Below are 12,059 nucleotides of genomic sequence, written 5' to 3' on the forward strand. Positions count from 1 at the left end.
TTGTTTCAGGATTTTCCTTAAAGCATAGTTCTCAACTTTGAGTTAATGTCTGAAGTATTGATTAATATTTTTTTAAAAATACGAAAAATCTTTGTGGTGGCAGAAATTTTTCAGAACCTGGCTTTTCTTCCCAGTATTGATTCTACATTCTTCTTCCACTGGGTGATTCTTTTTTCTTTTTCTTTTCTTTTTTAACCAGAGACTGTCAACTATATCAGCACCTCAGGAATATTACCTGTGAAGTTTTAAAAAATATACTTCTCTCCCAAGTTATTCTGATTTAATTTTCCTGGAGTGGGACTGGGCATTATTATTTATTCCTCTAAAGCTTCTTGTTTATAAAATTCAGCCATGGTTGAGAAGACCTTTTTTGTTGAGAAGACCATGGTTGTTTAGACCTTTTTAGCTGTATCAGGGTTTTGAAAGTTGTGACTTCATTTTTCAGAGATTAAAGGAATGTGTGAACCATGTTATAATGACTATGAGGATGAGAGAGAATATTGTGTACCTTATTTTTGGTTTAGTGGTCCTTATTTTTGGTATAGTGTTCTGCTGTAATAGAAGAGAAAAAGAAAAACAAGTATCCCAGGAGGCACAAATTACCACCCTGGGAGAAACTAAGTGGTGTTATTTATTTATAAGTATAGCTGGATGATGCACATCAGGTCTATCTTGATACGGTAGGGTGAGTGAGGAGCAGTAGCTGTGTATTAGGAAAGACCATAGGTGGACTTAAGTTTGTTTCTCATTCTGTCATCTTGGCTTTATCCTTATATACAGTAGGTTCTCCATCATCTCTCTGTAAGCTCTTATTCATTTTTATGAACATGGACCTCAGTATTCTCTGTGCTTTTAAACTTTTTATCAGAAATGAAGGAGAAAATGTGGTTCTAGGCTGCCTAACTTTCCTATATTTAGAAACCTGTTGGTCTCTAATTGAGCAGCCATTATTATAAAGGTTCTATTCTGCTTTGAAGTTATACCACTTTGACCTGGGCTCTCGAAGTATGATTCCAGCACCGCCAGCATCAGCATCACTTGGCAGCTAGTTAGAAACGCAAATTGTAGGGCCTCATCCCAGACGCTATTGAATCAGAAAGTCTGGGAGTAAGGCCCAGCAGTCTGTTTGTTTAACAAGCTTCCAGATGATTCTGATGTATGCTAAACTTTGAGAACCACTGTGTAATAATGCAGTGCTTTTTAAACTTCAGTGTACTATAAGTCATCTGGGGATCTTGCTAAAATAAAATGCAGATTGTGATCCAGTAGACTGAAGATGGGGCCCAAGGACATGTGTTTCTAGGAAGTTGCCACTTGGTGGTGCTGTTGCCGCCGGTCCGTGGACCACACTCTCAGTAATGTTTGGTGTAACTGGAGTTCTGACTCCTCTAGCCGGGAGTACCAAGAAGTGATCACCTAATATTGATATGTGACCTTGGCCAAATTATTTAACTTCTCTTTTCACTTCAGAAGGACCTAGATTAGATATCTAAGATATCTATCAATAGATATCTATTTAAACAGAAGAATTAGAAGAAATTAAAGTAGTTTGGAAGTTTTTTCCTACGTTTAGAAGGAAAGTTATCTTGTACATTTTATCAATACAACTATTAATATTTCTAATTTACTTTGTGATCTTTTTTTTTTTTTAGATGTTGGTGGTAGGAGTTAATTAATTAATTAATTTTTGCTGTGTTGGGTCTTCGTTTCTTTGCAAGGGCTTTCTCTAGTTGTGGCAAGCGGGGGCCACTCTTCATCGCGGTGCGTGGGCCTCTCACTATCGCGGCCTCTCTTGTTGCGGAGCACAGGCTCCAGACGTGCAGGCTCAGTAGTTGTGGCTCACGGGCCTAGTTGCTCCACGACATGTGGGATGCTCCCAGACCAGGGTTCGAACCCGTGTCCCCTGCATTAGCAGGCAGATTCTCAACCAGTGCGCCACCAGGGAAGCCCCTGTGATCATGTTTTGATTTGTGGTTTGTTTATTTGAAAATCTTAGATGACATATCACTTGGGACAGGATGCAACCTTATTGTTTTTATTTTGGTCATACCATAATATGTTAAGTAGAACTTCTATTGTCATAGTTTGATCTTTCAGTTTAAACTCTTGTTCATAATTCTAGCCATCTAGTTTCTATTGATTGGAATGAAGTCAAGCACTACAACTTTAAATTTATCACTAAATTCAACATTGCCATGAAATCTACAGAAAGAAAGATATTGAACAAATTAAAGATAATGGGGGAAGGGAAGAGACCTGAATTTGTTCTTTGTTATAAGCTAGGTGCTTAAGAAACTCATCAACGCATGGGGCTGTTAGAATGAATTTTTAGCTAATTATGGACAAAGAACTCTCTTCCCATTTTTATTCTCCTTTGAAACAAATAGCATTGGTACTATTCTTGGGAACAATTCTCGGGAGATAGACTTTGGAAGAATAAAATGAACAAAATGATATTAAGAAGGGGTGTGTGTGTGAGGAGTGAGTAGAAGTGTTTCCTTCTAGAAGTGATAGAGGGCTGTGCGCATCTGCATTTGTGGCTGCAGAATTTACACGGACTCTGAGATTAAGAAGGGAAGGCACTCAATTTAAAATCAGGTTTTGTATTATATTTTACTCAAGGCTTACCCTAAATTTTACTTGAATTTTAGTCAGACACTCTTACAGAATGTTTTATACCTAAATTAGGATTTTTAGTGAAGTATCAAATCAAGTGAGAAAGCACTATAAAATATTATCAAACAAAAAGATTAAACAGTCAAGTAAAGGGAAACCACTTTTAATGGACCTGGGATCTAAGTAACATCTACTTGTGCAGCCTTAATTTAGACTGAAAAATTAAAGCAACCTGTGTAATGACAGTGACCCCCCCCCCATGGAGCTCATTGCAAGCATCCACAGAGTTCTTAACTTAGGATTCTAGACCCTCATGGTAATAATGGTAATAATAGTAATGATATCAAGCACTTAACTAAGTCAGGCACTCTACTAAAAGTACTTTACATGCATTACCTCATTTAGGAAAACAAACCTATGAGAGTAGGTATTTCCTCTTTTTGTAGATGAAGGAACAGGCTCAGAGATAGAAGTAAGAACCACAATTCAAATCAGGGCTTGGTCTTGACCCCAACATTGCACTGCCTCCTTAGTTAGGGGCTACGGCATCCATGGGGTGAAGATGGCAAGTGGTGTATGATTTAGGATCAGTTGAAGGATGTGCTTTCTTCTGAGACTAAGCAACTTTTTAAATGATGTTTGGTGAATAGGGTGGATTTTGTTTTGTTTTGTTTTGACTTGGAAGCCAAATCCCAGTAGAGCTCACCTCTTGTAGCTCTAAGTCATGGGTCATACACACAAGCTAACAGTTTGGATGATGATTGTTTTAAAGTTCTAGTGATATTTCAGTGTGTCTAAAAAAAGAAGTGTGTCTAAATAAAGATTCCTTGCAATATAAATAAACATTTAATTTTTTTCAGTTTTAGATAGTATCACATTTTTATAATAGGTTTAAGGGAAAAGTTTTTTGTATGTGTTACTTTTTAGAGTCTTAAGGTATTAACTTGCTATTAGCAGCTCATTTTGAGGATATTTCTCTATGTCTTGATCGAAAAGGACTTTGTTTTCAATAATTTTCTTCTCCTAGGTATTAAATAAAACTAAAGAATTTGAAGATGCGGTGAGAAAAGTTTTAAGAGATGTTAATTTAGATAATGATGTAGTTGTATCAGTCTTTGAAACAAACATCAGAGTTCTTGGGTAAGTATGTGAGACACTAAAGCTCTAATTTTAATAACAGAAAAGCCAAGGGTACACTCTTTATTTCTTGATGGTAGTAAAGCAAGAAATTTCTTATGTTTAAAAGATAAAAGTTGGGGTATTATAAAACACAGAGGCTGTGGGATGACCCTGAATTTTATGAGGCACAGAGAGCAACAGGCTTTGGGAATAGTTGTAGCTCAAAGGCAATCTTTGTTTGTTGTTAAAAAAGGACTGACTATAGGTCGAATATTTGAGTATTAGCTACGTCACAGGTTTTTCGCCAGATTATCTAGTTTACTAACCTTGACCAGCACCTCTTCAAGCCAAATGAAACTGAATTTATAGGATTACCTTTGAACTAAACAGTTTGAAATATTCTTGGAACACAGGAATTACAGGATTTATTAATTCACGTTTCAACATGTAGTTTTATATTTAATGGTTACTTTTGTGTTATTGCAACTCATTTCCTTCTTCAGACAAAGTGAATCTGTTCTTCAGTTAAATTTAAGAAATAGATTTGTAGTTTTTCACAGAGTGTATTAGTCTATTACATTTAATACAGCGTGGGGAGTTGGTTTTTGTTTTGTTTTGTTTTGTTTTTTTTTTTTTTTTTTTTTTGCGGTATGCGGGCCTCTCACTGCCGTGGCCTCTCCCGTTGCGGAGCACAGGCTCCGGACGCGCAGGCCCAGCGGCCATGGCTCACGGGCCCAGCCGCTCCGCGGCACATGGGATCCTCCCAGACCGGGGCACGAACCCGTATCCCCTGCATCGGCAGGCGGACTCTCAACCACTGCGCCACCAGGGAGGCCCGGAGTTGGGTTTTTTTTAATGTTAGGCTAAGAGTCAGAGATTTCATGATGCTATAATTAAATTAAATTTAAAATTTCTTAAAATCAAATCTGTTAAATTTGTTAAGATAAATGATATCTAGGATGTTTTTTAAGAAAATTTAAGGTATTTAAGAATGCCAAACACTTTACAACAGATAAAACATCTGATTTTTTTTTTTTTTTTAATACTGGTTATGTAATATGGTTTGCCACAAAATGAGTAGCCAGAGTTAGGGAAAAAGTTAAGTTCTTCTGTGATCTTTCCTTATGTACTCTAAATTGTTGATAATAAGATACCCACATCTTTTTAGGTGATGATGTTTAAGTATCTGTACAATGTAGCTAATGTTTCACCTCTGTGATTTTAGGGGTCTTTTGGGTGGACACTCATTGGCTATCATGCTGAAAGAAAAAGGCGAGTACATGCAGTGGTACAATGATGAACTTCTCCAAATGGCAAAGCAATTGGGTTACAAACTTTTACCAGCTTTCAATACTACCAGTGGCCTTCCTTATCCAAGAGTAAGTAATTCTGAAAAATATGGCAGTCTTTGTGTACTTCTTTGCTATTATAAAAAAAATCCATTTTTGTGATCCAGCCATTGTTCCTCACCTGCTTGAGACTGGAAAAAAAATGCTTCAAGCTATATAAGAAATTTATATTGACATTTCAGTTAATTTGCATTTGAATGGTGTGAGAATGTAGATTAGTTAAAGCCTTTTATGTGTCATTGCATAACACAATAGATTATGCTGCAGAAGGAAGAAACAGATGCCAGACTGGAATTTGGGCACAGAATTATTTGTGCAGAAGATATGGTGAAAGCAGTAACAGTAGGTGTTAACTCTCCAGAGGAGAGGGTATAAAGAGAATATAGAACAGAGAGGAATGAGGAGGAAGCAGAGCAGTGAAAAGGAGATCGTTCGGAGACTGAGGAGGAGAACCACAAAGTAGTGTAAGGTATTACAAATTCCTAAAAAGAGAGTTTCAAAAGGAGCTGTTCCAGCAAACATTAGGAGAATTAGGTGCAAACAGAGCCTTGAAGGATATAATGTGGCAGAATAAAGGGGGAGGAAGGATTCAAAGTAGGTGAAAGTACAGGACCATTCATTTTGAGATTTCCTCTATGTTGGTAGTTAAAGAGAGTTGGCAGCAGAGTCAGTTGAGGGAGTTTTGTTGTTTTCTCCCCAAGAAAATTTTATATTTAAGGCAGAGGGAAGGAAGCCATTGAGATGGAAAGAACTCTCCTGATATATTTCATTCTTTATCAACACTATTGCTCTTTCCCTCTTATCCAGGCCAGACGCCTCAGCCATTACCAAGCTCTATTAATTTTTTTCTATTCTTACTGCTGCTATGCTTGTTGAAACTAATATAATTTGATTCCTAAGCTATTATAAATACCTATTTTACTCTTTTCTCTCTGGTTTTTGCTTCAGAGACTTAAAAAATTAATCTTACTAAAACATAACTTTTATCAAATTACTCTCAGAATTTTACTAACTCTGCCTGTTGCACTGAATGTCCTTTCACTTTCAGGTTTCTTTATGGTTTGGCAATAGACTTTCTTTCTGAAGTTCTTTCATACCGCATACTCCAATGAAATGAATGTCCCATTTCAGCCAAAATAATCTATTTGTGTTCCCCAAAACACCTAGGGATTTTTTGGTTTTGTTTTTGTTTTCATTTCCATGCCTTTTGGCTTGCTGGAGTAACTTCTCTACCAATATAAGATTCATTTCCTCCATGAAGAAGTCTCTGACTGGAGATCCAGCATGATATAGCGTGCTTTTCAAATGGGGAGGTCACAGCTCATTCGTTTACCCATTGATTTAGTGGATCATGACCAACACCATTTTTTTTTTTTTTTTAAGAAACAGACTAGTATTAAATTTCTTATTTAAATTTCTAGTTTGTGATATTTTTAAACAGCTCTTCTTTGAATATCCTTATATACATCTTTTTAACTTATTTCTCCCTTAGGAAAAATTACTAGAAGAGAAAATAATAAGTCATAAAACAGGGAGAGCTTTTTAAGGCTTTGTGTACTTACCGACCAGTTGCTCTCCAGAAAAGTTCTACTTTTATACTTCCTGTGTTGTGTAAAAGTGCATGTGTCGTACTGCTGCCCACACTGTGTATTATCATTCTTTTGCCAATTTAAGGAGGAAAAAAATGGAAACACGTTCTAATTTGAAATTTCTTTGCTTGTGTGGTTTAAAGTTTGACATTTCTTTGCTTATTAGTGTGGTTTAAACTTGTTTGTTAATCTTTTTGTTTTCTTAGCATATTAAAATTGAAAGCAAAGTTATTTTAAAGCATCTAGATGTTTATTTAATTTACTTTTAGTAAATATTTTTAGTTTTTGTTATAAATGGAGGTGCTGAATTTTGAAGAATCTGGCATGTCTTCACTTTTGCCATAACATGAGAAGCAGACAAGAAATTGAAACAGAAGCTACTAAGAGCATTATAGTAAAACAAAGAAAATTGTATTATTTTCTTATCCTCTGAAGTATCAAGAAAATTTTAAAGATTATTTTTTTAGAAGAGGACTACAGGTAGAAAATAACTGCCTTCCCATCCTTTCTTAACACACTTAGTAAATACTTCTTTTGCTCATGAAAATTTGTACAATCAACCTCTCTTGGATATGAACACATAATTGATAGCATTTGCATTAATGGGTTTAACTCAGAAGTGTTTGCTGGACAGAAATGCTATTGTAATTGTCAATAGTCATTTTTTAAACTCACATAAAACCTTAGAGCTAGTTTCTGGTCAGGTTGGTTCTGATTAATCCAGGTTTATATTGTGGTATTGTTTGGCCGGCTGAAAAATTTTTCTTTGTGTTATTTGTTAGTCTATCAGCAAGGTAATATACTCTATATTTCAAAATTATTTAAACCTGTAAATAAAATTTTAATCTCCTTTTAAATATATACTATAACTTAATTAGTTTTTTCTCTGTGAAAGACCATTTAATATAGTACTGCTTTTTCACAAATTCTCAATTAAACCTAATTTCTTTTAGGACTGGTATGGTTTCCTATTCTGGTACTAACTAGTTCAAACTGTGCAGAGAACAGGATTGTTATAGAAGGTATTTCCTCTGTGTAATTATTATAATGATATTGAATTTTGATATCATTGAGGAAGGAGCTAAGTGAAAACTTATTTATCCCATGAATATTATGTGCTTAGAATGTACTTCCCTAGATGTTAATTGGAAAGTCACAGTGATCACCAGATAAAATTTCAATGTTTATTTTATCAATTATTTTCATGATTTGATTAAAAGTCTAGATTGAAAAATGGTTTCTTATTCAGAAGTCGTTATCTCTTGATAATTGCTAATGATAATCTTCTGATTTTATTTAGATTAATTTAAAGTTTGGTATCAGAAAACCAGAAGCTCGGACAGGAACTGAAACAGATACCTGTACAGCTTGTGCAGGTACCTTGATCCTTGAGTTTGCTGCTTTAAGTCGATTCACAGGAGCAACGATATTTGAGGTTTGCTTTACATAGTCTTTGATTTCCTGGATATTGGGCATAACTAACTTTATAGCTTTTCTTCATTGATCAAGTATTAAGATAATGAACTGGATGACTTCTGTTATTTTAGTGAACTTTTTGTCTAAATTCCAGCACATAGTTTTAAATTGTGAAAAACATAGAAGTTATATTAAGTACAACTTTGCATTTTGTTCACGAACTATAAAGTAAATTTTTAGATTTATTCTTACAAAATGTTTTAGCCATATTACCTATATGAAATTTGATATCACAAATGTCTTACATGAAATACTATCTCTGTGTTTTATTGTTAGACTTCTAGATGGTCTATTTCATTTCTGAAAACTTCACTTATCTTCTAAAACGTAGTGAAATTTTTGCACTTAAGTCTCATTGAGTTTGTTTTTTGCACTTAAGTCTCATCTGTAAGTTTGTTTACTCCAAGGGGAAATATTATTCATCATCCAAAGACTTCATATCCCCCGAATAGTTTGTTGTGGACTAGCTATGTCTTGCACTTTTTATTTTAGCTAATTGTTTAACCATGTCATTGGAGTGCAATAGTAACAGCCAATTTTTCAAACATATAACTTAGAAGAATTTTTTAAAATTCAGCAAATGGTACACATAGAACAGTCAGAAATAGGGACTGTATACTAGCATTAGAGACCTTGGATCTGAGTGTAAATAAAACAAGTTAAATGGTCTTTGTGTGGTTGTATGTTCAGAGTATCTTAAGGACAAGTTTATCTTGTTTGGTTTAATTTTTGTTCTATAACTTGCTGACTGATATTTTCCCTTCATTTACAAAAACGTCATTTTTGCATACTTTCTAATTTAATTTGACCTACAGACTCTGAGATACTGATGCATTTACACGTGAGGAAAGTGAGGTTCAAAGATATTTGACTAAAGGGTGAATGAGTGGAACCAGAATTAGAATCCATGCCTTTCTGAATTCAAAGCCCAACCTTTTTTCACTGGGTTATTTTATATTTTAAAACTGTGATTTTTCTTTAACTTCTTGAATGTACAGTAATTTATTATGAGAGAAGCAACCTAATGCAGTTGACAGAGACTCAAGCTAATACAGGACTGGTAAACTACAGTCTGAGGTGAAATCCAGCCACTGCCTGTTTTTGTAAATAAAGTTTTATTGGAACACAGCCATGCTCATTTATTTATTTTTGTCTATGGCTGTATTTATGCTACAGTGGCAAAGTTGAGTAATTGTGACAGTGACTGAATGGCCCATAATGCCTAAGTATTTACTGTCTGGCCCCTGTCAGAAAGAAGTTTGTTGACTTTTTGGTCTAATATATTGCTATATAAAGAGATCTGAATTCTCATATTAGTTGTCCTATAATTCAGTTTTAAACTTTTGTTAAATCTTTCATTTCACTGGGCCTCTTTCCTTAGCTATAAGATAGGAATAGGGAAATGTAATCTTTATGAAACTTTCCAGCTCTGAAATTGTACCATTAAGTAAAGTTGCAGTCTGCTTTGTTTAAAAAATTCAGCATAAATAGTCAAGAATTAAGACTATTTTACATCCTATTCTTCAATCTGCAGAGTGACAAATTGGTTTAAAGATTTCTTTTATAGAAGTACTTCTACAATGCTGAGTAGATTAATGCTCTGAAATTAATTTTAACTTAGAAACTCTTTTTTACATGTTCTTTGCTTTTGTTTTGTAACATCTTTTCATCCAAAGCCAAGAATTTGGCCAGAAATAATTTTAATTTAGTGTCTAAGTGACAAAAATAAATGAAAAAAGAAGAGAAAAATGTTATTATAAGGTTATAATTTTGGTATTGTCAAATGAATACTAGTTGATTTACTTACTCTTCACTAACGAAGTTGCTGGCTGTTTAAAATGTAGGATTTGAAATGTCTATTCTGTTTCAAAGATGGCATACCAACTTTGAAATTCTCTTCCAGTTTTGTAAATTAGAGTATCTAAGGAGATTTTTACTTTGCATTTAAAAGATAGAAATTATTTTAATAAATTAATTTAATTATGCCAGCTCTTTTTACTTTAATAATACATGTGTGTGAATGCAGACCTGTACTACAAGAGTAGATGAACAAGTATGGTCTTAAAGTGAGATCATTGGCACTAAATAGCATTTTTAGAGTCATTCTTTTTAACTAAACTCAACTGGCTAAAAGAGCCAGTAGTTTTGACTTGCAAGGAAATTTAATGTATGTTATAAGTGATTATCTTTGGAATTTTACTTAATCCTTAAAATATAGTATGGGCCTTTGATTTTTGTTTCTTTGTTTCCTGTTTGCCAAAGATATGCAATTCTTCAAGTATGCTTTTCTTTTTTTATTATAGGAATATGCAAGAAAAGCTCTTGATTTTCTCTGGGAGAAAAGACAGCGAAGTAGTAATTTAGTGGGCGTGACTATAAATATTCATACTGGAGATTGGGTACGAAAAGGTATGTAAGTTGGGCTTTTCAAATTAAGCCTTGACATCCTCAAAATGGTTGGGAAATAAAGGATTTTTATTTGTTAAAATAGTCTTTACGACAGTATAAAGCATAGTTTCTCAATAAGATTGCTAGAATATTAACCAGTGTAGCCAGATTTTCTTCCTTGGTGCCAAATAATCATAGCACACTTATTCTAGATGGCTTAGTGTACTATTTCATGCCTTATAGCATTATAGATGAAACAATAGAACTAATTTCTTTGAAGATTAGAGGATCAGAATACCTCAGCCATCTCATATCAAGGTGTAATTAAGTGGAAATCTGTATTTAATAATATTATCACCAACCCCTATGTTTTTTTTTCCAACCTCCAGAAATAGTATATAGCATGGTAGCTAAGAGCATAGACCCTGGATCCATATTGTTGGAATTGAAGCCATGTGATCTTGGGCAAGTTATTTAACCTCTGTGTGCCTCTGTATCTGTACCTGTAAAATGAGGATAGTAGTACTTACTTCATAGAGTTATTATGATTTTTGTTTTTTGTTTTTTTTTTATAATCTTTATTGGAGTATAGTTGATTTACAATGTTGTGTCAGTTTCTGCTATACAGCAAAGTGAATCAGTTAGAATAATGATTAAATGAGTTAATATAAAGAACTTATAACAGTGCCTGGCATATGCTACACTTACTATGAAGTAAGTGCTCACTAATGTGATGTTAGTTCCTTTGATTAATAATTTCACTTTTGGGAATCTAGCCTGAGGAAACAATATAAAAGGTAGAAAATCATTTGTTCCCAAAGATGTTTATCACATAAAATTATTTGTAGTAGTGGAAAACTTGGAAACAGTCTAAGTGATCATCAGTAAAGAATAACATCAGTGTTTGAGAATTATTTCACATCAGTGTTGAAACAGTAAGTTTTTAAATTGAATTGGATCAGGGGACAAAGCATATAACAATGTTTTATGAACAAACAGGACGTAAGATCATATAAAAATATTTTATCTTTATAAGACACCCCTATAAAACAGGCATAGACAAATGGAAATATACTAGACTATTCCTAATGAGATTTGATTGTCTAATCTACACATTTCTGTTTTCCTATGTTATATATAAAATAAGAAATAACTATATTTAAATGAATGAAAATGATATAAATATTAATTTGAACATATTAAAATAAAATTATTGCCTCTATTCACTATTGTCTAAAATTTTTCAAAGTGTTATCTAAATGGTCCCTTCCTGAAACTGATCTGAATCCTGGCTTCAGAATTTTGCAATTTCTTTTCTTAATTCTTATTTCACTCTCCTCATTGGCCCATACATGGCCTATTTTATTTAGTCATTTTTAATAATGTAGTAACCACCCACAGATGGACCATCCATTATAAAAGCAACTAACTTGATAATACTACTTCTGCATATGGTCCTTGACTCTCCATACCTCTGTAATCTCATACCTCTGTCTCTAACTGAAATAACCATCATTCTGAT

The 12,059-nt window shown here is 33.9% G+C and overlaps 1 protein-coding gene across 2 annotated transcripts in view; it reads left to right on the top strand.

Moving 5' to 3' along the window:
* The window catches only part of EDEM3 (ER degradation enhancing alpha-mannosidase like protein 3), a 90,847-nt gene that overhangs the window by 19,315 nt on the left and 59,473 nt on the right, over nucleotides 1-12,059 (top strand). For both annotated transcript variants that reach the window (XM_082616567.1, XM_082616568.1), the window contains exons 5-8: nucleotides 3,644-3,756; nucleotides 4,961-5,114; nucleotides 7,974-8,108; nucleotides 10,453-10,558. In XM_082616567.1, coding sequence (XP_082472693.1) covers nucleotides 3,644-3,756; nucleotides 4,961-5,114; nucleotides 7,974-8,108; nucleotides 10,453-10,558 — 508 coding nt within the window. The remainder of the gene's footprint in view (nucleotides 1-3,643; nucleotides 3,757-4,960; nucleotides 5,115-7,973; nucleotides 8,109-10,452; nucleotides 10,559-12,059) is intronic.

Source organism: Mesoplodon mirus (assembly GCF_964341445.2).
Source record: "Mesoplodon mirus genome assembly, chromosome: 3".
Taxonomy (NCBI): Eukaryota; Metazoa; Chordata; class Mammalia; order Artiodactyla; family Ziphiidae; genus Mesoplodon; species Mesoplodon mirus.